The following is a 23,685-nucleotide window of genomic DNA, read 5'->3' as shown; positions in this document are numbered from 1 at the left end:
TTAAAAATTTAATAAAATATTTTTAAAATATAATTTTTTAATACCATTATTATTTTGAGATTAGAAAAAGTTAAATTGTTTATTATATTTTATGTGAAAATTTAAAAATATTGTAATAATTAGATAAGATGAATTGAGATAATCCAAATAGGGCCGAAGACATGTTTTGACACTTCAAGAGTGCTATTTATTAGAAATGTTCTAGTACTACAAAGAAATTATATAAAAATAAATTTATAAATTGACATAATTTTCACGTGATATGTTATATCTAATTTACGATAAAAATAGCTTTATAATTTAACGTACCATGTCAAGCAATGTCAATTTATAGGTCTACTTTTTTAACATTTATGAGGCTAAAGCATTTCTCATTTCATTATCCATCTTTCTAGCTCAAGATTTTAAGCTTAAAAATCTGATGTCACTTGTCGGTCCACGTAGTCAGCAAATAAATTTTTTCAGAGGCAAAACACCCAACAAACAATAAGGTCTCCATGAAAAGAAAGGTGGCGATCTGGGAACATGAAGAATCACCAAGTAAGGATTTTGAATGATACAACATCAGCTTCAACTGAGTGAGAATCACATCCATCCTTTCAGAAATCCCCGGGAAAAAGAAAGTAGATCAATGGATAACAAAACAAAAGTTTGATTGGCAAAATGTCGGGTTCTACATGAATTTACATAAATCTTCCATGGGAGAGGGAGAGAGAGGGAGACAGGCTACAAAATCTATAATGTATTATGCTGCAGATTAAACCTCCTCCTCCTGTCTCCCCGGTAGTATGAAGTTTCATCTATTGCTCCTCTCATGTAGTCAAACCAGAAGGGCTGCTACACGCCATCGACAAAAATATGTAGTCTTGTTCAAGAGCTTTGCAGAAGTCCTATTTGCAGTGGCTGCGTCACCATTGACCAACATGTTATCATTTCTCTGCTCTAAAATTTTGTCTTTTATCAGTATAATCCAGAACTGGTGGCCCAATGACAACTTCCTTCGCCGCTTGTGCTCTTGGAAATCTATGTTTTTCGTTCCTGGGGTTCATGACTTCTAAATTTCAACTATATTGATTAATGTTCTTTGCCAAAATGATGCAGGTAATTGTCCACACATATATGCAAGGAGTGGCAGACGTGGAACTCCTACACATGATGGTGCCGCGATTTTGCAGCATGCTAAGCCTGTCTATCCACCTTTCACTTCCATGCAAAAAAAGAAAAGAAAAATGATCTAGAATCAAGTCAAGCAACTCTTTGAGCTTTAAACAATTGCGCATACAAGCCGTCCTTCAGGAGAAGCTCTGTGTGGTCACCCATCTGCAGATACACAAATCAAAAATACATGTATCATCAGAGGGTATTCATATGCATTCAAATGTTATCAGAAAGTCTGCTTTGCATGCCAATCTTTTTCCCAGTGGACATCTTAGTGAGAGATGGTAGCCCACCATATATTTAAGAAGATTACATGAAGTACCAATGGCGAAGCACAGGCAAACACGCTACTAAATTTAAGTTAGGAAAGCAGTGAACATGATCTGACCATGGCTTTGGTCCAGTCTGCCATTGACCCATGAACAAAATCTTCCCCTAAATAAAGAACAGTGACTTTGGAATGTATTTAGAATGCATTTAGTGCTTTTAGAATGTACTTGGGCATTCTTTTGTATACTTTCTATGTACATAGGCTATGCCAATTTCATTCATCAATAAAAATTTCCTCTTATAAAAATAAAAACTAAAGAACAGTGACTTAAGAAAATCAACGGGCTTTAGTAAGTTGCCTTAAATTGGTAAAACAAAAAATACAGTTAGCCAAGCACTCTCTATTCTCTAAAACACCCCCCACATGGGTTCTCTTTCACCCCAAGGGAAAATTGAAATGTTACAACCACAACGCTTCTGAGATCTGATTTTAGAAATATATCACAAGTCCTCCATGATCATCTACAGTAGAAAATGACAATTATATGGTATTCAAGCAAAAGATCTAACCTCAATGACTCGACCACTGTCCAGTACTATGATTCTATCAGCAGCTTTGATGGTAGAGAGCCTGTAAAAGGTTGGTCACCATAATGCACATTGTCTCACAATTAAATTAGCGGGGAAAAAAAGATGGAACAGAAAAATCACCTATGTGCTATTACAATGACGGTTCTGTTTGCTTTGATGTCATTTCTAAATGAATGAACAGCCCCCTAAGAAATAACAATGTCAGAAACAGTGAGCATTTTTTTTTATAGTAGAACAAATTTTTATCGAAACAAGTAACTAGGCATAGCCCAAGTATACAGAAAGTATACAGCAGAGAACACCTAGTTAGCTTGTATTTATCATTTTGCTTTTCGTTATTCCTGTAGAATAGAAAGTATTGGGATGTTGAAACTTGAAAATACTTGCCTTAACATAATGTTCGCTTTCTGAATCTAGTGCACTGGTGGCTTCATCAAGGATCAGAATAGCAGGGTCTCTAAGAATGGCCCTAGCAATAGCTATCCGCTGCTTCTGTCCCCCACTGAGCAAATTATCATCAACAAGGGTATCATAACCAGCAGGAAGAGATGAGATAAATTCATGAGCATAGGCCTGCTTCGCAGCCCGTTCTATATCTTCCTGTTCAACGCGTCTAGAGCAACCGTATCTGATGTTTGACTTGATGTCCATATGAAACAGATGAGGTTCCTGTCTCAAATAAAGATTTCGATTATAATTTAAAAGCCATCCACAGAATGCTTTTTAGTTTATGTAGTCTAACCTGTCCAACAAATCCAACTTTTTGTCTCAGCCACCTGATATCCAACTCTCTAAGGGGGAGACCGTCAATATAGATCTGCAATTCAGAGGCACCTTTTACAAAAGATCGAACCCTTATTTAATACAATGTTATCATGTTCTATCATCTAGCTACACCATATAAATAAATTAATACTTTTTTATGTACGTTTACCATCACACTGCATCCCTTTTTACATTCGAAAAGCCAAACAAGATCAGCCATATCTCACAGTCCAAAAGGTTTTCAAAAGTATAACAATAGAAAATGCAGTATTATTAATAAGGCAAAGTTTATTACATGAAGTTTATTGCCTTCGACTATTGTCCAAGACCAAAGAAAAATAAACAAGCAAACAAAATGTCTTAAAATGCCATAAATCATTGAGTAATAGATCATAAATCCTTAGTTTATTTAATATACTTTATGATTATATTTCAAGATGCTAACATGAGATGCACAAAGTGTTTGGAGCGTACCTGACCATTAATTGGCTCATAAAGACGGAGTAAAAGATTGACAATTGTGCTTTTTCCACTACCACTTAGGCCAACCTTGGAAATTTTCAGAAGTACAGACAATCCTTAAATCTATGAACCAGCATCATGGAGAGGACCAATATTATCAAAGAAAATAAATTTCTTACAATTGCAACCACTTCGCTTGCTTGCACGGAGATGTTTATGTCTTCTAGAATGGGCACCTGTTCCAATATCCCAGATTAGCAAGTCCTTTTAAACTGCAAAGAACTTATCGGTCTATTACTTTTCCTTGATATATATGAACAGGTAAAAAGAAGACATTTCTGACACTGGAAGAAAGATAAAGCAAAAGCTGTTTAACCTAGGAAGACATACCATTGACCTTGAAGGATAGTGAAAAGATACATTTACAAATCGAATATTTCCCATCAACCTCTGCAACTTCACACCTGTAGATAGTGGGATGCGCAATTACTGATTAATATATTTAACCAAAATAATAATATGCAGGCCTGAAAATAGTTTAAAGGCACAAAAAATTATGGGTTCTTAGCGAGATTCCTGTAGGTGAAAACAAAAACACGATATAAACTGAACCAAAAGCGAATTATTGTGTTAGAAACTTAGAACTAGATATGCTGATACTGACAATCACACAATTTTGGCACATTCTTAATTGAGGAGCATCACGATTCACTTTCCCTGTCCACTGTGTCTTTTGAATAAGGCAAGCATTACTTAAATGCAAAGACTGTTGCATTATTAAGAAAAATTATAATGCCATATTTATCAAACCAATTTCAAGAAGAAACCTCATTTTTAGCATAATGATAAGGGTAAAAAAATCTATAATAAATCTAGACATCTTAGCTGCTACAGCATGTCGTACGAGGAATATAAACAACATAAATTATGATTAAGATGCACCAATCAAAAGAAGATTTACAGTTCCAATGTACACAGAATACTTGCCTTTTGATAAAAATTGGTCACTAGGCAAGAGATCCATTAACTGGAAGACCTTTTCACTAGCTCCGACAGACTGCAGTAATGATGAGAAACTATCTGTGAACCTCCAAGTTGCATAAATTAACCACTCACAGTACAGTATATACTTAGTGAGTTGTTCAGCTGACACATAACCACTCATAATAGACATTCCTCCCAACAGTAGCGCAATAACCTGAAAAACACAATTATCAAACAAAGTGGAACTCAAGCTACAAATTTTCAATTTTTTTTTTCCTTTTCTGATAAGTTAGAATTTATTAAAAGTGAAGAGGAGCGCAACTCAAGGATGCAAAGCATATAAGATAAAATACCTTGATTAGGGGAGAGGAGAAAAACAGGAATGCATAACATCTAAGAAAGTAGTTGAGCAAAACCTGTGTCGAGCGGTATAGGGTACTGAAACTCATATTCCACAATCCATAAGCCACACTTTCTCGAAAGTTGATGAAAACTAACTTGTCCAGACATTGCTTGTACCTAACACCAAATAAGATGGATTATTTAATCAACTTATGACGATGCATACAAAAACATATGAGCATTTTGATGTCTGACTTTGTGGCTTACTTGTGGCAGTCTCTTTGGGACTGCTCCGAGAATGGATACTTGACAGGAAATCGATAGTAAGAATTATTACCTTCCAATTTCTTTCCTTTCAGTTCCATAAGCCCGGACTGATCTCACTAAAGAAAGTGTTGCTTGTGCAACCTAAATTCAAAAGGGAAAAGTAGATAAGCATACTAAAAAACTATTAAAAACTATCACATTTTCAGAAGCAATGTCAATCAATACTTCGTTGGCATCAGCAGTGAACTCTTGGGTTAATTTTGCAGCTCTCTTTTGGTACCTGTAACCAGGGAATGTATTATCAATGTCTTCAAACAATCAAGACACTAGTAAAGGCGCCCTCATAAGCAGAAAATGAAAATCTCAGTGCACTAGGAAGCAGTAAACATTTGGATTTATGCAAATATACGTCTCTATCAAGACAACAATTTAGTGACAGTAACCCTACAGCTGTTGATCAAGAGAATATCCTCAATATGACAAGATGTTTTACATAAGAATTTGGGCACAGTTTTTCACATCCAGTTATTTAAGCCCTTCACTATTTTTTAAGACTACTGTCTAAATCTAAAGGAACCGGTAGACTGAACAAAAAATTATGCACTTTTAGTTTTATAATGAACAAGCAGATCCATCAGAAATCTTGGCAGCAGAAAAATTTTCTAGATCGAGGATGCATCATTCAAAAGAAGGTTTTAGATAACTTATCAAAAAATAGAAGGTTTCAGATAACGGGTTTATTTCGAACCAAATAAAAAATATTACTTTAGGAAATAAAAATAAAAGAAAATTGACTAATATGTGTAACCCCAATGCAGAGAGTATTAATACGAAGGAGCCATACTTCAACATCTTTTTTTTATAGGTGTCATGTAACATACGAACCTAGAATTTAGGTTAATTCAGTTAGAAATTATTTAGTTATGTTATGATTATATTTATTCTTTTTATTAATTACTTATTTATTAAATTATCTCTATGGTAAGATTTTAAGTAATTAGATTGCTACGACACGTTTTGTAGAAAGATTAGTAACGTCTAGTGCCTCATATAGGTCACAAGCTACGACGTGAGATTTCGGAAGCAGCGCTAAGAGGTAAATAGTATGATCATATAAATGTACGCGTAATGTAAATATTATAATTGGGTATGATAATATGATATGGTTTTGATGGTTATCTACGTTGCGCTAAGAGCCAAGTCAAGGTTAGATCGCTTTCACGAACTTCTATGAATTACAATGATTTACATGAAAGTAAGCCTATATATATGTTATACCTTTATGGATTGTTGATTGATGGATTGAATGTTACTAAAATCACATGGAAGTCATGATATGATCATATAATAATTTAAGATAGGTATTCTATGAATTAAAATAGCCAGATCATGCATGCTTCATTCATGTAGTACTTAGACCATATATGCCATGTATTGTTCATGCAATAACTTAAGTCAAGCATGCCATTTAATAAATAGCCAGATCATGTATGACATGTTCATTAGTTCTCAGATCATGCATGCCATGAAATGTCATAAAATGATTAAATCATGTTAGGCCATGTCATGCTATACTATACCATGTACAAGAATATATCATGTTATGCCATGCCATGCCATGTACAAGAGTATGCCATGCTAGAAAAGTCTAAGAAGTCCAAGAAAATTATCATGTATCAAGAAAGATAAACATTTTAAGGTAACAAGGACCCAAGCGTGTTTACCACAGTTATACTAAGACGGTACCACGGACTCGAGCGTGGTTACCACAAGTTAAGTGAAACACGGACTCAAGTGTGTTTCACTCCATGTCATGCAAGATAAGTGAAACACGGATCCAAGCGTGTTTCACTTCATGTCAAGCAAGATAAGTGAAACACGGACCCAAGCGTGTTTCACTCCATGTCAAGCAAGATAAGTGAAACACGGACCCAAGCGTGTTTCCCTCCATGTCAAGCAAGATAAGTGAAACACGGACTCAAGCGTGTTTCACTCCACGTCAAGCAGGATAAGTGAAATACGGACTCAAGCGTGTTTCACTTCATGTTATGCAAGTTAAGTGAAACACGGACTCAAGCGTGTTTCACTTCATGTTATGCAAGTTAAGTGAAACACGGACTCAAGCGTGTTTCACTACATGACAAGTTATGTGGTGCCATGGACTCAAGCGTGGTTCACCATGAAATAAATACAATTCAAGATAAACAAGTTACTCATGCATTCACGCTTCATGTTTGCCATGATTATGAATGTTTCCGCTCATGTTAATCCATGAATGTTATATGAAAGTTATGATAAGGCTTTAAAAACCAAATTTATGCTAAGCTAGATAGTATTTTTCGGTATGATGTATTATTTACTGAGCATTCGACTCATTTTTGTTGTTTGTCTTTTTGTTTTCTTCTATGTTGATTGCCACAGATGGTGATTATGATGATGCAGAGCTGGATGGCCAGGAGTAGATTTAGTATAAGGACTTAGAGATGAATAAGTGTCATTTACACAATGATTAAGTTTTTTTTTTTTTTTCCAATAAATGAGGTATTTTAGAGTAATGAGTCTCTTTACCGGGCATTTTATCATGTTTGTTAGTAACGTCTCTATCCTACGGGAACGGGGTGTTACATGTCAACTCTTCAACATCTATATGAAGAAAGAGAATTTTATCAAATTATTGGCAGAACTGCATGCAAGGCTTATAAAAGAATATAGTTATCTTAATCTATAGTCGATGAGTTGTTCAGACCAACAAAAGCTCTAGTAGCAAGCAAAAAGTAGGGACAGCAACCTGATAGAAACAATAAACTACATTTGAATAAAAACAAGTTGAATACACATAGAAAGAATCAATATGTCACTCTAAGTAACAACTTTTGTGGATACACAAAATCAAGTTTTAAAGACTAATGTGATGAGCCTACGAAGTTAAGAGAAGGTAAGATGCATACTGTCCATAAAACAGAAAGATCGTTAATAGAACAGAGCATATCACCAAAGTTGATAATGTGAGAGGCCAAGATAAATTCAGCAGATTGATCAATGCACCTGTACCCTAAAAATAAAACTTCAACTGTAAATTTGATTCTAACCTAAAGGCAAGTTCAAGGAAATGAAAAAGTATTTGACAAGCACCACAACCTGAACAGTATTGCGTAATATTAGATGAACATCATTCCCTATAACACGAGACAATCGTTGACAATCTGCCCCGAGCCTGCTCGTCAAATCACCAACTGCTTCTCTGTCGAAAAAGGATATATCCTACATCAAAGATAACACCAACATAGCGTATTCTATTGAATGAAAAAAGAAGAAAAAAGAAAAAAAGAGAGTTCTGCCAACATAGATGGCTCTAGAGATGCTCAGGGCAACTAATATGTTACATTTTCTATATAAAAGACAAACCTGAAAAAGAATAGCTGAATAGAAAGTTTCCTTGAGACGCTTAACCTGCAATGTGACAATGGAGCACCATATGAGGTTTTATTCTCTGTGCCTAAAAATGGTAAAAAGTATAATTGGAGCAAAAAGAGTTAAAAGAAGACAATACTTTGCAGAAATGACATCTATAAAACAAGAAAGTACCCATATTACTTAGAATTCATGAAGACGGCAATAATTGCTGACATATGACAAATAACAGGTAGTTTCAAACACTGATCATGGATAAAGCAGAAGGAAAAATGCTGAGATAGGCCTTAGAAGATTATAAGAAGAATCGCAAAAGTCAAAATGGTTAGCTTTCACTGACAAGAAAAGAAGGGGTCATCTCTCACCAGTCATCTGTTACAAGTTACAACAGAAATGGACAGCATGCATCAAAAGGCAGCAGAAACAAAACAGTGGATGTAAGCATTCTTTGAGAAAGAAGTAAGAGTAGACTCACCAAGATCATATTTGCAACTCCAAAACAACCACTTCGCAGACCACTGAAATACAAATGAGATATAGTAACCAACCAAGAACCTCAACACAATAAGTTTTATAAATAGCTCAAATTGCAACTTCCCAACTTTTTATCTAAGTGTTTTAATATAAACATCATCCAAAAAATATTAAAACCGTATAGAGGCACAATTGTAGAAAAATGAATTCATGCTTGCCATGAGCTTTAATCACTTTACCAAACTACTTCTCAATACGATGGTTCAATGACATATTGCAACTCTAAAGCAGCTTAACTGGTCATGGTGCCTTTAAATTTTTCCTCATCACAATATCAAGTACATGCTAAACCATGCAAATTCATTAGTAAAAGAAAAGTAGCAGGTGTCAAATAGTTTGTACTTTTGAGATATTCTCCATGGGAGCCCTTTTTTTTTTTTTTTTTAAATTATCAGTACGTGAAAATTCAGAAATCATGCAGAAAGTCACTAACAGCCTAATTAAATTGCATGCTGTCAATTCTTTTATGCTAGCAGAAATTTGAATATACATGAACTAACCTGCATATCCCCGATGTAAAACACAAAATAACCAAGAATTGTGAGTTCCTAGAGAACAGCATGGTCTCACCACTCTGTGCAGAAAAGATTGACGCTGCCAATACACTTGGTATTGATATTTCTGAAAGCTGCAGTAGAATGAGAAATGTCGGAAAGGGATGCAGACGTACATTGTACATAGAAAAAGATGAAATATAATAAACATATAAGGAAAGATATGCATTATTTGGAAAAAATAAAAGGGGAGGGGGGAGTGATTAAAATACAGACTAATAAGCGTCTAAAAATAATCTTTACTTCCTGCGTATTTAGGTGTTTCTTTTGTATTGTACATCAGCTTCGCCTATTGCATTGAATGAATAAAATCTTTACCTATCAAAAAAATAATAATAATAATAAATACAGACTAATCACTCAACATAGTAGGAGATAATCCACTGAAAATCGGTGAATAATGAAGTTAATCGATCCCCAAATGGTACTTCGCTCATAAATTTGCTATACGAATGATACATTTGTGCTGCATCTTGACGTGAAACCGTTACATCTCCCCTAAAATTTCAAGTCAATTCTCTCTATCACCAAGAGCAATCATGCTCACGAAACAACGCAAAACAGACATCTGCCAATTCCAACATCGGATGTGTACTAATCAGTCTTTGCTTTAAAAGCAGAACGGGGGAGCACCTCCTGGTGATAGTAATGGTATATCATCTAGACCCAACTTGCACTTATGCCTCAGCACCAAGATTCCGCGCCCTATCTTTCATTTGGTTTTACTGATTAGAAACACGGTTTAATATTAGATGAGTCTACATTAAATCTTCTACTAATTAATAAAGGAATCATTCACCAGATGATTGTGCAATTCAAGCTCATGAACATATAGAGTAGATAGTTAATAAGCACACGCACCGCAGCGACGACCAGGGAACCAACTGCAACAAAAACAACCCATCTATCTTCAGCTATCAATTCCCACATTCGACGGAGAGCGAGAATAACCGTGATTGGCTTCGCCGCTGTGATTTCCGCATTGTCGTTTTCCCGTAGATTCCACCAACTACCACCGGGAAAAACCGACCGAACAAAACCGACCCAACTTTCAGGAACCTTCTCACCGTCTTTGATATTCTTCGGGTCCGCGGATACTGAGTTTCGGATGTCGAAGCGTCGGCATTTAGGTTTGGGGCCGTGGGATGCGAAGGGAAATGCGGATTGCGGTCTAGTTGAAGTTTTTGGAATGGAAATTGGGAAATGCTTTCTACGTGGGAAACTGGATCGAGAGAGAAGAGGTTGGGGTGGGAGATGGCCATGGAGATGCAAATTAGAGAAGTGCATAGGGTTGTCTCGGTAATCTGGACGCAACGAACGTTACGAACCTTTTCACACAGAGAATTTTGTGGGAGCCCTTAATCTAACAAATAAATTTATTTAATACTATAAGTCTATATCTAAGGAAAATGATACTTCCTCTGCCTCGTAAGAATTAAGATAGTGATCCCCTGATAAAGTTTTTGACGAATCAGACTCCGGTCCGGCTCACGAGGCCCAAACCGAAGCCCAAAAGAGCGTCTTTAACCTCCGTGCCATTTGGCGTCTTCGACTTCACTCCAACTTCAATTACACGACCTTTCCAGTCTAGCCATGGCCGAAAGCGAGGTCGACGCCACACCCAATCTTCCGCCTCGGGATTTTACTCGTCTCTCTTAGTTTCCTCTTTAGGTACCGTTCTTCCAATTTTCTCACTACTTGGATTTTCAGTCATTCGTTTAATTTCTGCTCGAATTTGGTGAATCTCAGTTTGAAATAGCTTTTTCGATTTCCCGTTTTCAGTGAGTTTTGCTGTGCAGCTGGGGTTTTGACTCTTCTGCTGCTTCCTGTTATCGCCAAGAACACCTACATTTCCGAGAACGCCCTCATGCCAGGTCTCTTTGAACTTCCATTTCTTTTTTATTTGTCTTTCACGCGAACTACATTTGGCTGAAGATCGTTCATTCTCATTTTCACAGGTTCTGCAACTCCCTTGTTCTCTAATCGGGAAGTCTCGGAGGCAAAGAGATTAGCGAAGTGTAACCAGTTTGGATTTGAAACCCGTGGGCAGTGGCATGTACGCGCTTTTTTTTTTTTTCCTTTAAAGTGAAAGAGAGATGGTTTATAAATGCTTTCTTTCTAGTAGAGAATATTTTATCACATGAAGATCATTGGTGGATATAAATCTAAAAAACTAAAAAATTTGTCTCATCTCATCTTAATTAATCATTACAATTGTTTTAAATTTTGATACAAAATATAATAAACAAATTTAATTTTTAATAGATTCTTATGGACCGTTTGGGAACACAATTATTCTTAGGAATTCTCAAATATTCTCAAATTCAAATTTTTCTCTCTCATTTCTCAAAACCAAATAAAACATCTTAACTCAAACTATTTCACTCCTATTCACATATATTCTTAATATATAAACAAACCCTAAAAGTAATTATAATTATAATTTTCAATAAAGGTCTATAAATAACCTACACATTTGGAAAAAAGTAGGCCATTGTATTTACGAAAATCATACTAAATTTTTCATCGACACTCAAAAATTAGATTTTGCTCTTTATAATTTTTATATTATATATTAAATTAATAATGACAAAAGAGAAGTGTATTCTTAGAAAAAGAATACTTGAAATAATTATTATATGAGATACTTTTAAAAGTTTTGCTATATACAAGCACAGTCGCGCACTAATCTGTATACCAATACTGATTCATTCATACTTAAAATTTAAATTAACACTATTTTCAATAAAATTTACTTTTTGACTAATCACATCACATTGATGCACAGATTAGTGCACAATTGTGCTTACAACTATATTTTTCCTACTTTTAAAACTAATAATGACATAACATATATTTAATACTTTTGATGTTATCTTATTGGAATAATTAATTTTTTAATTAAATATTTTTTCTTTTAAAAAAAATTACTTTAGACTATTTTGAAAGAGGCGCCTCTTCTTCTACTGGGGCGTTAGGCAATTGCCTAATTCACCTTAGGGAAGAGCCGGCCCTGGGTTTTAGACGTGCCGGGACTATGGCTGCAGCGCTTGTCATCAAGGTTGCGGATAGAAGTGAACATTTGGAGGACAGTCTTAGCATCTATGCTGAAGCATCCTGTTGAGTTTGGCTTGATTTCTTGCTGAAAATGTATTTTTTGGGGCTTGGCTTGACTGTTGCTTGACCCTGGTTCGACCGTGGCTCGACCCTGGCTCAAGCTAAGGTTAGTTCGACCCTCTGCTCGACATTCCGCTCGAACGAACTCATCCAGAGAGTTCCGCTCGACCTCTGCTCGACTGTCCGCTCGAGCGAACTCTTCCAGAGAGTTCCGCTCGAGCGAGAATGCAACCCTAACGTGCGCTCAACACTTCGCTCGATGTCCGCTCGAGCGAATGTTCTGAATTAGCGCTGTGTGCTATAAATACATCATTTTCTTTTCATTTTGAAGTGTGTTCAGCAGCCAAGAAAGAGAGAGTTTTGAGAATTCTTTTGTATACAATCCTAAGAGTCCATTGAGTGTATTGGGGCTTTAGGATTGAGGATTTTGTGATCAATACTCTTGTACTCCATCTTTGTTCATAGTGAAATCATTGAAACCGACCCCGACAGTGGACGTAGGCTCACATTGAGCTGAACCACTTAAATCTTGGTGTTCTTTGTGTGATTGTTGTTTATTTTGTTGCTTCCGCTATTATTTATTTCAACTTAACCTTTGTTTGTACGGTCCATTCCCAACACATCCGATGGTCAAATGCCAAACCTAGACCTGATCAATATTGTCAACTATTTAATAGTTCACAGGCAAGGTTTTCGAGTAAAGGTGGAGAAAATGTGGTCTTTACTTAACTGCAGATGACTCAAAATTTTGGGTGAAATACTCAAATCACTAGGACATGTGGCTAGAAGTTTAAACCCACAGTGGAAGTTTGGCATCCCAACTGCAGATTACGTTGAGGCCACTGTTGCACTTGCAAGTTCAATGTATTACCAGGTAGTTTATTTTCCTTTCGACTCCTTAATCTAATGAATTTTGTCCCTTTGTTGGGGGTCTAAGTCTTATCTGTTCTTACTTCTCTATGATCCCCTGTATTTTCACTTTGTCAGGCTTTGGGTGTTCCCACAGGTCCCCATGGTGCTTTCCGTGATTACCAGGAAGATGCAATTACTTCGAAAATTTCTTCAAGAGTTGCTTTGACCAACAAAGCAAGGCAAAATGACTTCCTACTGCGAGGTGGCCGGTTAGTACTTATTTACATTTGTTCAGATTAGCATTTGTGATTTCACCTTTCTAGTTTACAGGACATGTGGGCAAATGACTTGGATAAGTGGCTAACTAAAGTCATGTTGAAGTTTTAGTGCAAACAACTTCTCTTTTGCCATACTTGAAATGACAAATAGTCTTTTCATAGGCATGTCTTAGTTTCTTGTTTAATGTTTCAACTTTTATCGTACATGTATTCTTATATATATGTATATCTAAAAGTATACTATGAATCTATTAGGTATTCCATGTTTAGACATTACATCGTGGTATAATTTACATGATCATCCGTTAAAAGATAATAGATTCACTATTTTTGTGTCATTGGGCTCATGTTGGTTGCTGCAGGTCAATTGAAGTTGTTATACGAACAGTAAACAATCTCATTGAGAAGTTTCACCAATCATTCTTTCTGTACCTTTTAACATCACCTAGTAAGTTTGTGTCGGTTGGAGTCTATATGATCACTTTTGCGCTCCTTGTGGCATTACTTCCAGTGGTTGCATCTTCTCTATATGCTGATGCTCATAAAGTGGATCCTAGTTTTGACAAAGAAAAATCCACTCCTGCTGCCAGTGCTGCTAGTGAACTGGGCATCACTCTAAGATCATGCAAATGGCTTAATGCGGCGAAAAAAGTGTTTTCAGTTCTCCCTAATTTCATCTATCAAATACCCCATCACACTCCAAAAATCAGCTTTCTATTTTGGGTTTCGCTCTCAAGCTTCAGCCTCCTGATCTCATACTTGATTTTGGGTTCTTCATTTTACCACGTCAATGCCTCTCAGCCTCAAAAAAGAGATTGGGCTCTCTTGAAACCATTGACTATTTTTTTTATAAGTAAAAACCATTGACTATCTCAGCTGCCTTCATTGGTTTGTGCCACATGTCAGTCATAAACTTCGCTACAGCTGAAATTGGAGCTTTGCTAATGGTCCCAATGTGTTTGATGGCTCAACCTTTGAAGTTTGATGTTAGATCTAGAAGCTTGCGGAAATTTGCAAGGGTGTCTTGTAATCTAGCTCTGGGTTTTATTGGGTTTCCACCAGTTGCCTGTTTCATGGTGAGAGGCGTATTTGGATGTTACAGTGGTGTTCCTGTTAGTGACTTCTAGAATTGGTTGGACTCCATTTGGACATGGAGTAGTGCTACTTACCTCTATATGGGTATGGTTCACCTACCATTCTGGGTATTGTGCCTTCATATTTTACTTCATCCTTGTTGACATGCCTTAGATAATTTTACCATGTATTTACTGTTCTATTTCACATCCAAATCAAAAGGTTAAATGGAATTTCTCTCGATGTTTACGTCTTCTTAACTAAATTGCTCACTGTTTGATGGTAGGCTAATTCTAGAGAACTAGGTCCTAGAGAAGTAGAGGCCTCAGGCATATAATATGTCATCTTTGCAAGCAATTTTGTATCACTAGTCACAAAAGGCGGTACCTCAGAGGCACAAGTTGGTTGGCATGCATCATTGCAAACAAGGTTCTGCAGGCTTGTTAGTATGTACTTTTTGACTCGAAGACTGGGAAGAGAGATGATTGATGATCAGATGGCTGTCATTTGAATGCCTATTTACCAAGTTAGCTCACCTAAATTCTTCAGTGAGGTCTACAATCCAAGCATGAGAGCACCTCGATTGCCGAACTCAGAGGTTAGGGCTAGGGTGTAGTCTCATTCCTTTGGGTGTTGTAAGTCAGCCATTTGGCAGGGCTTTTTGCTTGCACCAATGTTCTTGGGGTTGGATTCACGCCAGTTAGGTCAAAAAGCTCAATCCAATATAGATTTCTAGAAGGGATCCTGCATCACTACACTAGTACTTTTAATATCGGACATGTGGTATAACTTATATGACAGTAACACCATTATAAAATGAAAAATGCTTTATGCAACCGCACTATATAACCGTTGGGCAATCGGCTAACATGGTGAGCCACGTCAAATAAATGAAATGACTAGAGGTTTACCTTTGCCTTGCCATCTTTCCAGATCCATCATCCGTCGCCCACAACCCTCTCTCTCTCTCATCATTTGTGTTTCTTCCCCCCATGAAATGACTATGTTTCATTTAGGAGGTTTACCTTTGCCTTGCCATCTTTCCAGATCCATCATCCGTCGCCCACAACCCTCTCTCTCTCTCATCCTCTGTATTTCTTCCCCCCCCCCCCCCCCCCCCCCCCCCCCCCCAGTTCTTGATCTTCTCTCTCAGACACACCTAACCTTCCCTTACAAAAATGGCACATTAATGTTACTTCAATTAAAGCCTCTACTAGATTAGGTGTAATGGTGCCTCCTTTAAGTGTGATACCTACAAATAGGTTAAAAAAATAGAAGAGAATAAATGGTAAGTAGAGGAAATGGAAACCAAAGAAAAACGCAGTCTACAGAAGGAAGAAAAGTTTGCAAAATGAAGGAGAAAATAATGGTAAAGATTTCAGTGAAGATTTGTTTGGACAAGAACAATAAACGGTAAAGATTTCAGTGAAGATTTGTTTTCCTTGCCATGAGCTGAAGTTCTATTTAATATCGGTTGATTTCATATCCATTTCGACGATTTAAGCTATTTCTCAGATCTCACTTTGAAAATAGTCGATTTTATTTCAAGATTTCTCTCCAACACCTTTAAACGATGTTAGATATATAATCTGTTGTTGGTTTTTTTTCTGAAAAAAAAAATGGTTCGATCTTCTTGTTCACTGTTTGTGGCTTTACTAGGGAGTTGATGGCGATTTTGAGTTTTATAAAAATGGGTTTAGATTCTCTGGAAGAACCCATAAAAAGCTTCAATTCAAAAGGTGAACAGATCAATTTCCACATATCCTTCAAAATTTCTTGAATAAACCCATATGCAGCCATTTTCGCTAATATGTGCAAATCCTTCAAAAATCTTGCTTTTGCTTTGTTACTTCCAACATTTTTCTTTCATTTTTGGATAGACGAGGGTTCAAGTAGAGAAAGGGGGGTGGTATATCAAAACTAGATCGGATCGTGAATTGCAAAAGAAAATCATAATTTTTGGATTATGGAATAGAATCGGCCTCCTTGCCACCTGTGGAACAACTTTGAAAGAAATTTCTTTGCTTTTTACATTTTACGTTTTTACCTTCTTTTTTTTTTTTTTTATTCCACTTAAGCTTTAGATACGGCCAGTTACTCCCCAATTCAGCATGCGATTGTACCTAGCAGGACTGTTATAAAATATAGATTGGATCTCTCTCTCTCACTCTGGCACGCAGCTTTTCTATTGGGAAATGGGTTATAAATTTTTAAGGCAAGATGCCCTTTTTGGTCGATATGATTGATGGAAGAGGCGCTTGCGACTGTAAATTAAGTGAATAAAATATAAAATAGGTTGATGAGGACTGGACACCTTGTATGCTTGAGGATCATGCTCCCCATCTGTTCTGCTATTGATGGCGAAAGTTGAAAGAAGTCATTAGGAAAATAAAAGCCCAAATTCCGCACCCATGTAAAGAGCAAGGAATGGCTGGGAAACGAAAAAACAGATACTCATAGAATCTTAAGATTTGATTGTTCTGGGATAAGCAAGCCTTACTGAACATTATGGCAGCGTATAGATCAATGTTGTTTTAGTTCTTCGTGCACCATAAGATTACGGGCATCTCTGAAATGGTCAGCATCAACTGGATTCATCATTTTGATGATTGGTGCACCCAACAACAAAGTAAAAGGGCTCAAGGCTTTCCTAGTGACTGTTAGGTTGTTTGTGCATGATTAACATACACAAGGAGTAGAAAACATACGAGAATCAAGGGGCACAAAAGAAGCCAAATGAAAAATATTGGACGTGGAGGAACAACCGTCCACAAAACCTGTACCCAACCGCAAACGACATGAAGGAAAAACATTAAAAATAATTCTCGTGGGAATCAGTAGCTGTGTTAATTAATCCAAGAGGCTTACACACGTCGAATTGGTTGATAAAAGGGTTTTGTTATGTATTAATGTATGAATAATGATAGCCTTACCACTCTCTTATCACTCTTTTACCATTTTTTTTAATTATTATTTTTTTTTTTTTTTTTTATTTTTACTTAATGATTAAGTAAGTGACTATCACTAAAATTATATATTTTTAAAATTTTTTCTTAATGGTTAAGGATGTTAAAAAAATACTTAAAATAAAATGATAAAAAAATAAATACACTACAAGTGGTAAAATAGTGGTAAAATAATGGTAAGTGTATCATTACCCTTATATTAAATGAGTATATATATTAATACGTAATTATTACCACTAGATTTTTTAGATGACAATGGCCTAAAATCGGATGGCAGATCATCGATGATTGTGGGACATTGTCTTTTACTCGTCCATTACGATTTACAACTTGTCATTGCTTCCAGATTCTACTCTTGAGATAGAAAGAAGCTGGAGTACTGGAGTAGGCTGTATTGGTGTTTTGTACGTGCGGTCGAATGATGTATGTTTATAGGAAAATTAGCGACCCCACCCGCCTTTTCAAGCGCGTCGTCATTAAATATCACTGATCAGTGATCTCGCAGTGCAGGCCGCACCAAACGAGTCCTTCTACATCAATCCATAGATTCTGTCGAGAGAATCTTCCGTTCACTACCATCTGTTTTTATTTTTAATTTTTATATTTTTTAATGGTCTTTAATATTTTTAAAAAAATAATAAAAAAACATAATATTATTAAAAAATATTTTTTAATCACTAAGTTAAAAAAAAAATTAAAAAATAAAACTTTTTTATCAGAACATAATACCGAAATGTTTATCGAGACATAAAACATTTCTATTTTCAAAATGATAGAAAAATACGTCGGCTAATAAATATTAAATTTCCATTTTTAAAAAAATAAATAAATTAGAACGTGAAGTACACATACTCCGAGCAGCGTTATAAGCAAACCGTCTCATATCAACTCCTCCCTCTTCTCTCTCCCACCCACCCAACGTAACTTCAAGTCCCAATATTCTCTCTCTGTCCAACTGAAACAAATAGGAAACTCCAAGAATGTAGTGTGTTCTCCGATTTCGAGCAAAGCACAGCAAAGAAAGAGAAAGAACAGCAACGAGAATACCAGTGAAGAGAGAGGCATATAGAGATGGACGACATACTTTGTGACGAGCTTCTTGAAGAAATCTTTCAGAGACTTCCGTCATCACGCTCTTCATCACTTTCGGTCTCTTTGGTCTCCAAGCGGTGGCTTCATCTCTACCGCACCTCCAAGACTTTCCTCTCTCTCCGCCTTACCCCTCACAATTCCACTATCCCTTTATTTTCCTCCCTACTCTCCAACTTCCCATCTCTTGTCTCCCTCTCTCTTTTCGTCCCCTCTGAACCCGCAGCCCCAGCCTCCACTTTTTCTGATCATCTCCTCCTTATTGTTTCTAAATATTGTTCCAAGCTTCGTAATTTGAGGTTCTTGGCCGGTTTGGGCTCTCTTTCCGCTCTGAGTTCGCTCTCTTCGACCTGTACCCACTTAACCTCTCTCTGTATCAATCTCTCTAGGCCTGTCTTTTTCAGTTGGGTTGTGAGTTTTCCTGCTTTAAAGGATTTGTCAGTCTTTGTATGCCCTGGGGAAGGCCTTGAACAAGAAATTCAGTTTTCTTGGGAGCATGGAATGTGGCAAAATGAGGATTTTGATACAGAATTGGGCTTGGAGAGTCTTCATTTGTCTGGAATTCGAGCAGATGATTGGGGCCTGAGATGGCTATGGAGGAGCTGCAAAAGGCTGAAGAAATTGCAGCTACGGAGCTGTGAGGGTATTGGTGATGGAGGTTCTTTTTCGTCCTTTGTTAGGTGCTTGCAGGGTCTTCAAGAGGTGGAGCTCAGGACTTGTAGGAGTATAGTTGATGGGGTGCTGTTACAATTGGCGGATAGTTGTAATTCTCTAAGTTCTCTATTGGTTTATGATGGCGGTAGCAGAGAGGGTCTGCTGAGGTTCATTAGCCAGAGCAGGTGCGATTTGCAAAAACTAGATCTCCGACTACCACTTGACCTTAATAACGATCACCTCTCGGCTGTTGCTGTGAATTTCCGGTGTCTTTCGAGTATTAGGCTTCAAAGTTGTTGTCTTGTCACTGGTGAAGGCCTTAAGGCTCTTGGAGTTGCCATGAGTTCTAGGCTTGAAGAATTGGCATTGATAAATTGTGATGTTGTGGAACGAGAACCGGGGTTGCTTGCCACATTGGGGCAGAATTTGAGGCAATTGAGGAAATTGGACTTATCTTATAATGAAACGTTACTTGATAAGGAGTTTATTTCGATGTTAGCTTCGTGCAATGATATTATTGATTTGAAGTTGAGAGGGTGTAAAGGGCTTACCAATACAAGCATGGTCTCTATGTTTAAGAGTTGCAAGCGCTTGAAGGATGTTGACATTATGCAGTGTCGTGGAATTGGGGCCGAGGCAGTGGAGCTGTTTGTTCTAAATTCTCCGCAGTTGAGACAGATACACATTGAGGAAAGCAAGCTTTCCGATGTTGCAAGGACATGGGCATCAAATAAGTTTATTGAGTTGATCGTTTAATTGGGAAACGGCTGGAAAAGCAGCCGTTTAAAGTTAAAAGAGGTTTCAAGTGAGACAGATACATATCACCCCACTTGTGGTAAGCAAGTTTGTAAATTTCTGTTGCTTATTTCATGGAACACAAGGAGCGACTTTGGCTCGGTGAGTAATTATTAATGCAATTGTGTATTATATTTCATGATTTAACTTTGAACTTCTGAAATATGTTGGGTTGGTTCTTCTTTGGCATGTTAGCACTGTGAGAGCTACATGTTCTTTGCACTGATTGTAAAAGCTTCTGTTTCCTTCAAAAAATATAAAAAATAAAGTAAAAATTCCATGGAGCTCGATTCCAAGCATTTTGTCAGTCTATACTTGCAGTACAAAGCAACATGTTCAATTATGTGGATGATTTAGGGCTATTCTTTTACGCGGGGAGGGGTACTGATAATTGGTATCTAATAGACATCGAAGATTGGTACATGAGCCAGACTTTCCCTCTGGGGGTGATTACAACTTGCATGAGGATGCACTTTTGTGAAATACACCAAAAATATGTCGTTAGGTTATGCTAATTTGACAAGTTGGTAAACCTAGAATATCTTGGGCAAAACATCACATATTTTGGTGGGTTTCTAGATATCCAGGAGAAAAAAATGAACAGGAAACTTTATGGACATGGCTGCTTGGAATTTCCTGTAAGGGGAAAAGAAATCAACAAATAAGTAACAACAAGATCATATAATATACTTGCCTGTGGTTAAGGCAGCACACATTGCTGCTAAGAACAGAATTCTAGCTAGCCGTTATAGCTATTAAGAGGGTGATAGATAATTGGACTCAAGAACGATTATATGGTTTTTTATACTTGTAAGATGAAACTTTCTAGACATAGATATGTAATGAAGAATGGAGAAACGTGCATGCAGTTTATTTATTCAATTTCCACTCTGGTGGTTCATGGTCAGAGCTACTGCCTTTTTTAATGATAAGTAACTAAGGGTATAGTTGTTATCAAGTTTCAGATGCCATAGCATGCTTGAGTTTAACAATTATCTTGTAGAGCATATTATGCCTATTTCACTTTTACATGGGAATCGTTGTGACTCTGAGTACACTCTCTAGAACGTTTTGCTCGACCAATGCATAAAGTAGGAAGTGATCTGCAAGTAAAGAAAAATGTGTCTTTGAATATAAATAATATGAACCTACAATAGTGATTATGGAAGTTCATTAGGTCATATTTTGACATTTCACAAGTACAAGCATCTGCTTTCTGTTTAACACCCATCCATCTAGATTGAAGACCAGGTAGTTATTTTGAACTTGTTGGGAAAATGAAAACTGGAAACCCTTTGAGTTAGGGTTGATCATTAGACGGATGGTACAAGTCGCAGTATGGACCACTTGGGGGGTTGATCTCCCGGATTCACAACTTCTCTAGGTTGCTAGTTAACCTTCTCATTTTTCACCCTTTCTTTTTGTCTTTTGAATATTATCATGCATGTAAAGAACCACAGGCGCGTCCTCCTTGCCTTTTCGTGTTGCCTCAACTGTTTGGGAAATTTGAAATCACTTTGAGGGAGTTTTCGAAGGGTACATGGATATAAATTGTCTTGTTGTCCCATATCCATGCTTTAGATTGGGCTAGCTACTCCAAAAAATTCATCTTCGTTTCAAATCTCCAGAAAAAATCGATATTTTTAAAGTCCTTCAAATGTTTTGAGGTTCTAGCTAGATGCAGGCCGATGTCCATTTAAGACTAAGCAGGAAGATTTTCACAATCATACGGTTTCGACTCTCTCGACTCTTTCCCAGTTTCTGTGAAGCTCGGTGTAATAGTGTGCTTCATGAAGTTGCCTGCAACTTGCACATATCGACCATAGTTTGAAGTTTCCCATCTAGATCCCATAAAGCGTCTTCCTCTCTCCCTCTCATCTATTACCTCTGCTTTCTTTTTGATCTCATGGTCACGGTTCATCCATTATTTGTCAAGTGTCAACCATTCTGCTTGTTCTCTTTCTTTTGGAGAGCAATGCTACCTACTACTTTCATCCTATTTTCATCTCGCGGCATTTTTATCTTCTTTGGATCCTTTTGTTTTTATGAAAATTCAAAAATCGAATGACATTGTGGCCTCATTATAATAAGATAAAAGTGTGGTAATCGAATTTTTCTTCCTTGGAGTGTAACAACTAAGGTGGTGGTATTTTCCATCAGTTGCCTTGAAATGTCATTTTGATCTTTTTCTTTTACGTTGGAGTAACAAAATAAAAAACGTCTCTTTTATATGGGGGGTCCATCGTCCATGCACTAGAAGATGGGAGGTTCTCCTCTCCCATCAACTTTCATTATTTTAAGGTAGTTCCAACCTTTTTATGTGCGTGGATGTTAGTTGATTTAAAAGCCTATAGAGGTAACTAGACACCAAACAAGACTTGAACTTGAAAAGCTACCACTGTGTAATATGGGCTTGGTAAGAGCATTGCCATTGCCAAATCCAAAGTGTAGCTAGAATTTCATCTTTTGGTTATGGTATTAAGTTTTAGTTAGATGAGTCTACATTGGACTAGTCATCTTAAAGGTAAAATAATAATATAATATTATATATTTTAATAATATTAATTTTTTTTTTAACAAATACACTTCCTAAACAAAGCATTATATATTTTATTAATTATATATACAAATACACTTCCTGAAGCAAATACAAATGCACGGCAAATACATTTTTTGAAGCAAAGCAGTCCAGATTTACAATTTTATACATTATCACATTGTCAACACAATATTGAGCAACACAGTTCACAAAACAGTTCACAAAATAACGCCTCAAACTTCTCCATAAACTTTTGAGTATAGCCCTCCTTTAATGGATGTAGCATCTTGATATTCCCTTCATGATACTCGTCAAAATCATGACCCAATTGGTGACCCAATTTGTAGCATACTCCACTGGATCCAAAAAAAATGCATAGACTTGAAACAGAGAGAGCTTAATGCCATCATCAAACAAACCTTCCCCATATCATCATCAAACAAACCTTCCTCATATCAATTTGGTTTATCTGATGAACTATGATCATGTAAATCATCACTGGGAAAATCGACCCATGATCATGTAAATCATGAACAAACCAATAACATGATGAGAATATTAACGTGCTAGACCAAGAAAGGGGAAAAACCAACCAAACAGAAAATCCAAAGAAAAAAAACAAAAAACAAAATATTGCAAACAAATTTCAGATTACACTATGCCACCAATTTCTCGCCCAAACGCAGGAAAAAATACAAGCAAAAAGCTACCGTATACGATTTCATCTTAAAAAAAAAAAAAAAAAAAACTATTTCTATTACTCAAACAGGGGCGACGATAGTGTCGGATTCGTGGAGAAAGAACCGCCGGTGTAAATGGTGGAGCAAACCGATGTCTTCCAATCGTGGAGCAAGCTGATGTTCAGTCAAGTGATTCGACCTGGCTGGGCAAAATAGGGCACGAAAAAATACTCAGTAAATCGAAGAAGAGGGAGAGAAGAGCGAGGAAGAGAGAGGAAGAGAGACTTACCATCGACAGCTCAA

The 23,685-nt window shown here is 36.7% G+C and overlaps 2 protein-coding genes and 1 pseudogene across 5 annotated transcripts; 2 read left to right on the top strand and 1 right to left on the bottom strand.

Annotated features, from left to right (window-relative positions):
• Positions 1 to 500: 500 nt before the first annotated feature.
• Positions 501 to 11,386, bottom strand: LOC122307415 (ABC transporter B family member 26, chloroplastic-like). 4 transcript variants are annotated; one of them, XM_043120310.1, is made up of 19 exons: positions 10,200 to 10,342; positions 9,582 to 10,063; positions 9,285 to 9,412; positions 8,726 to 8,768; positions 8,245 to 8,289; positions 7,978 to 8,100; positions 7,788 to 7,891; positions 5,065 to 5,119; positions 4,910 to 4,980; positions 4,647 to 4,749; positions 4,234 to 4,444; positions 3,637 to 3,710; positions 3,426 to 3,482; positions 3,259 to 3,333; positions 2,762 to 2,836; positions 2,407 to 2,688; positions 2,140 to 2,204; positions 1,999 to 2,059; positions 501 to 1,320 (listed from the first exon to the last, which is right to left on the bottom strand). In XM_043120310.1, exons 3-19 carry the CDS (start codon positions 9,344 to 9,346, stop codon positions 1,246 to 1,248), a joined length of 1,581 nt encoding a protein of 526 aa, XP_042976244.1. In that variant the 5' UTR covers positions 9,347 to 9,412; positions 9,582 to 10,063; positions 10,200 to 10,342; the 3' UTR covers positions 501 to 1,245. The 4 variants fall into 4 exon arrangements, with proteins under 4 accessions (XP_042976244.1, XP_042976242.1, XP_042976241.1 ...); XM_043120308.1 differs by lacking the exon at positions 9,582 to 10,063 and having other exon boundaries at positions 4,234 to 4,303; positions 10,200 to 11,385; XM_043120307.1 differs by lacking the exon at positions 9,582 to 10,063 and having other exon boundaries at positions 10,200 to 11,384.
• Positions 10,748 to 14,989, top strand: LOC122307451 (annotated as a pseudogene).
• Positions 14,990 to 18,503: 3,514 nt separating this feature from the next.
• Positions 18,504 to 20,447, top strand: LOC122306118 (F-box/LRR-repeat protein 4-like). The gene is made up of 2 exons (XM_043118523.1): positions 18,504 to 20,117; positions 20,149 to 20,447. The coding sequence occupies exons 1-2, from the start codon at positions 18,697 to 18,699 to the stop codon at positions 20,153 to 20,155; spliced, it is 1,428 nt and encodes a 475-aa protein (XP_042974457.1). The 5' UTR covers positions 18,504 to 18,696; the 3' UTR covers positions 20,156 to 20,447.
• Positions 20,448 to 23,685: the final 3,238 nt, after the last annotated feature.

The sequence above is a fragment of the Carya illinoinensis genome, chromosome 4, assembly GCF_018687715.1.
Source record: "Carya illinoinensis cultivar Pawnee chromosome 4, C.illinoinensisPawnee_v1, whole genome shotgun sequence".
Taxonomy (NCBI): domain Eukaryota; kingdom Viridiplantae; phylum Streptophyta; class Magnoliopsida; order Fagales; family Juglandaceae; genus Carya; species Carya illinoinensis.
This window is presented reverse-complemented; position numbering and strand designations above follow the sequence as displayed.